The sequence below is a fragment of the Sphaeroforma arctica genome, assembly GCF_001186125.1.
Source record: "Sphaeroforma arctica JP610 unplaced genomic scaffold supercont1.464, whole genome shotgun sequence".
In the NCBI taxonomy this organism is placed as follows: domain Eukaryota; class Ichthyosporea; order Ichthyophonida; genus Sphaeroforma; species Sphaeroforma arctica.
The window spans coordinates 35,529-39,524 of record NW_014040094.1 but is presented as its reverse complement, the minus strand read 5'-3'; the positions used below and the strand labels follow the sequence as shown (position 1 = coordinate 39,524).

The 3,996-nt window shown below is 38.1% G+C and overlaps 1 protein-coding gene across 1 annotated transcript; it reads right to left on the bottom strand.

The window, feature by feature from the left end:
• Positions 1-835: 835 nt before the first annotated feature.
• SARC_06490 (hypothetical protein) lies at positions 836-1,381 on the bottom strand (the record flags this gene model as incomplete). The annotated part of the gene is made up of 2 exons (XM_014299606.1): positions 836-974; positions 1,248-1,381. The coding sequence occupies 2 exons, from the start codon at positions 1,379-1,381 to the stop codon at positions 836-838; spliced, it is 273 nt and encodes a 90-aa protein (XP_014155081.1).
• Between the last annotated feature and the right edge of the window lie 2,615 nt (positions 1,382-3,996).

Here is a 3,996-nt window from a genome sequence, read left to right as displayed (position 1 = left end):
CATATATATAACCATACTTGTCGATATCATAAACGCTTCTTGAGCAGCGCCCAATAAATAAAGTATACGCTACGTGCATTGCATTGTCAGCTTAGACAAGATGTGCAGATATAAGGGCTGCAATATCCACGATATATACATGATACGTCATTGTAATCCAACGCGAACATCTTCTGCATCGGCGTACATAGATCCTAATTCCCGAGTACATGTTTTGCTATAACACGCACTTGTGAATCGCTAACCTGCTGCTAATACAAAAGCGTGCGATAAACCTTATATTTCTTAATTGATGACTACCCGCTCGAATATCGACCAGGCTGCAGTTAAAGACACCACTAACTGCACGGTATTTGAACGGTATTTCTCACTGTTGCAAGTCCCTATCACCCGAATCAAACGCTCGTTGCAAACGGTACCTGGCGCGAGCTTATTCTTGATGCAAGTTGGACACTGAAACTTTGCGGGCTTGCCACAGTCCACTCCAGTGCAGAGATTACCAGGCGATACCATGTTGTCGTATTTTAGCTTTCAGATGCCAGTGTTTGGGCTATTAATGAAACTAATTTGTTCTCTACTATCCACTATTATTATTAAAAAATACAATAGAAGAATGTGCAAAAAAAAACCCCCGTTGAATATACATTTTTCAAATATTTTTGCCACCCAGAAATAATTGGGCACGTGCCGCAAATCCGAGATACGGGTTCTTTCACTTTGGCTCTCTGACCTCTGACTCTGTTGAAGTGTCATAGCACTCTAAATTGAACACGATTAGAAGGCTATGGATAATGGAAGTGTACTTTTATTTACTCACTGCTATTTTTTAGTCTTATTAGCCAGGAGTCCCAGACTCCCAGCCTCCAGGCTTCTCTCTAACTAGAGAGAGAGAGTACCATGTGTCATGTGTGGCTGGACCGGCCGGTGTCTCAAGACCCCTGGTGTTCGGACCGTCCACTGTCCTGTCTACAGGACTGGACTGTAATTTCAATAAAATCTATGAGTATGAACCTGATAAAAGTGATATTTTCTAGGGTTCTAGGGTTGTACTTTTATCAAGGGAAGAAATATTCTCTGTCAACGAAGTTCATACCTTTTTCGTTGTAGATGTTGTAGTCTATCGCGCTCTGCCCTATCTTGTAATCGCGCCTCGTCTTTTCTGCGCTTTTTCTCAGTTGCTACTTTTGAGTCTTAAATACATGCATCAGCTAAACTTCTACTTTATGTAACTATTCTCTTGTGCATACCATCTTCTGACGAAGTGCAACAGCTTGAGAGCGCCGTTCCTTCTCTTGGTCGTGACTTGCGGTGGTGCTATCACACTGATGATTACTAGATTGGCATGAGAGGCTGCCATCAGTCGCGATGAGAGTTTCGCCATCACGTCACTTCTGTTTCACACGCGCACGACATTCTTTCTCTCAATTTTTTTAGCGGAACATTGTTTCTGAGTTACTTTTTCGTGGACCTGGAGGCTGTCACTCTAGATACACTGTATGTACATAGCACTACCTACAATATAAATTATATGCAGGCTTTTTGGAAGTTAATATATATTAACTATTTGACCATTGTACGATTTATATGTGTGTGCTATCTTATAAACGGTTGAAATCAGCCAATCAAACACCATGCGGCGTTTTATAGTGTGAGCCTCATCGGTCCGCACGAGCAGAGCTTAGTTGTAGTAAACCTATGGTACACGCTGTTTATTATGAAGGAACTAAGCTAGTTGGTTTAGCCTTGCTAGAACCAGTATACAAAAGGATTCGCCCTTAAGGCCAGTCGTTTAGTCTTAGCCAGGAGTTTCAGGCTCCTGGCTTGATCCTATTCTAGAGTTGTAAACTTCGATGGAAATTACTAGGTTTCAAACTATATTAAACTAAAATACAATTTAGTCAGTTAGGATTTAGCAGTGGTAGCTTGTGTAAGAATGATCGGGACTGCCTCTTGTTAAGAGCCTAAATATCCTCGATCATACAGGGCGTACCTCTAGCTGTTATTGAATAATTTTCACTAGAAGTACTAAGTGTTCATGACCACATGCCTAATTTGTAGATAGACATAATAACGTAAGTCACGTTACGTTAATACATTAGCTGATATAAATAAAGTTCCATCTGAAGAAAAGTTAAAAAAAGAAAAAGACTTATTGGATTTTGGAGATTGGCGGGAGGACCAAAGTCTATAAGTAGTAGTTCGGAGATTATAAAATTTAGTAGAGCCTAAATATCCTCGATCATACAGGGCGTACCTCTAGCTGTTCTTTATTGAATAATTTTCACTAGAAGTACTAAGTGTTCATGACCACATGCCTAATTTGTAGATAGACATAATAACGTAAGTCACGTTACGTTAATACATTAGCTGATATAAATAAAGTTCCATCTGAAGAAAAGTTAAAAAAAGAAAAAGACTTATTGGATTTTGGAGATTGGCGGGAGGACCAAAGTCTATAAGTAGTAGTTCGGAGATTATAAAATTTGGTTTATAATATCCTACATCTACTAATGTCTCAAATAGGTCCAAGTATATGAGTCATACCAAATACTTAGGCTATTGGAGCCATCAAAGTGAATTTAGAACACTTTGGAAATATTGGAAAAAGAGCTTGTATTAAATTATTTAAAATACAAATAAAAACCAATGTATTATCTCAATTGATCTTGATATTTTAGACTGACCGGAGGCCGTATTTCTACAAAACACACAACAGCCAAGAGTACCACCTTGGAAACAAATAAGCATATACCATAACAACAGGGGTTTCAAAGAAGCTGAAAGACAGTTTCAAAAATTCACAGTAGATCTGTTTTCATCAGCACTGTTTGCATCAGCACACAACTACAAATACACATACATATAAATACTACAATAAAGAACAGAATGCACGCCTACAAAAATTGGTGCAGGAAGTGAATGCATGGGCTAACCCACCATTGAAACTTATACCTGATGTTCTGGACAAAGTTATTGAAGAGGCAGCCAGCATCACGATATGTGTACCTTACTACCTCAATGTATCGTGGTTTCCAAAAGGGTTGTCTTTTCTAGAAGAAGACCGGATCTTAGTAGAAAATACAAAATATGCTTCTCAAAGAAAGCACGACAGCATGTGGCAAGACCTCATGAGCCGTCACATTAGTGGCATTGGCTTGGATCATAACGCATTACTTGGGGATCCTTTGTTCTTTGATTATGATTTTTGCTTTGTATTTGGATTTTCTAGTACCAGATACTACACGTCCCAAACGCGTACTCTTAATAGTACGAGGAACTTAAGTTTCCTAAATGGTTTTTAATGGGTTTATTAATTAATACCTTTTCCAGTTTACATATCAGATATTTGGACGAAGCCATTAAATGGCCTCAGTAAAATACCAAGCATAATAATTGGTCTAGTTCTATTAGTAGAACCATTTTTACTTTCCAACTTTATTTATATCTGGATACTTCGGTAGCGAGATGGCTCAACCGAATATAAGTTACTAGGACTATTAACGTTACCTAGTTGATCCTCCAATCAGCCAACCAGATGTGCCAGTCTGATAAGGCAAAGTCGGTAATTCTTGATAAGTGGCAAGCTATTGGTTAAGACAATAACTAAGGACATCAAGAGTGTTTATATTTTATTTATTTAAATTTTTCTAAAGATAGGATTTTATGATTCTCTCGGATTCGCCCTAATGAAACATACCATAGTTTCTAATAGAGCGACAACGAAGCACTAAATAAAATCCCTTCGGCGGAAACAGTACTGAGAGGATTATATATAGGCAATGTCGCAGCCTCACAATTTCTCAAAGTATTGCTGTTTTCACGAGGCATACCTAACTTTACTAAAAGTCTCATTTCGTTTATTTACTTTGATATTTTCACGATACTTAGAATTTACCTACGCGTTTATTTACTCTAAGGCGTTAATATCGCCTTAATAGACCGAATCTTACATTACAAGATGCAAACAAAACCACAAACTGTAAACTTCGATGGAAA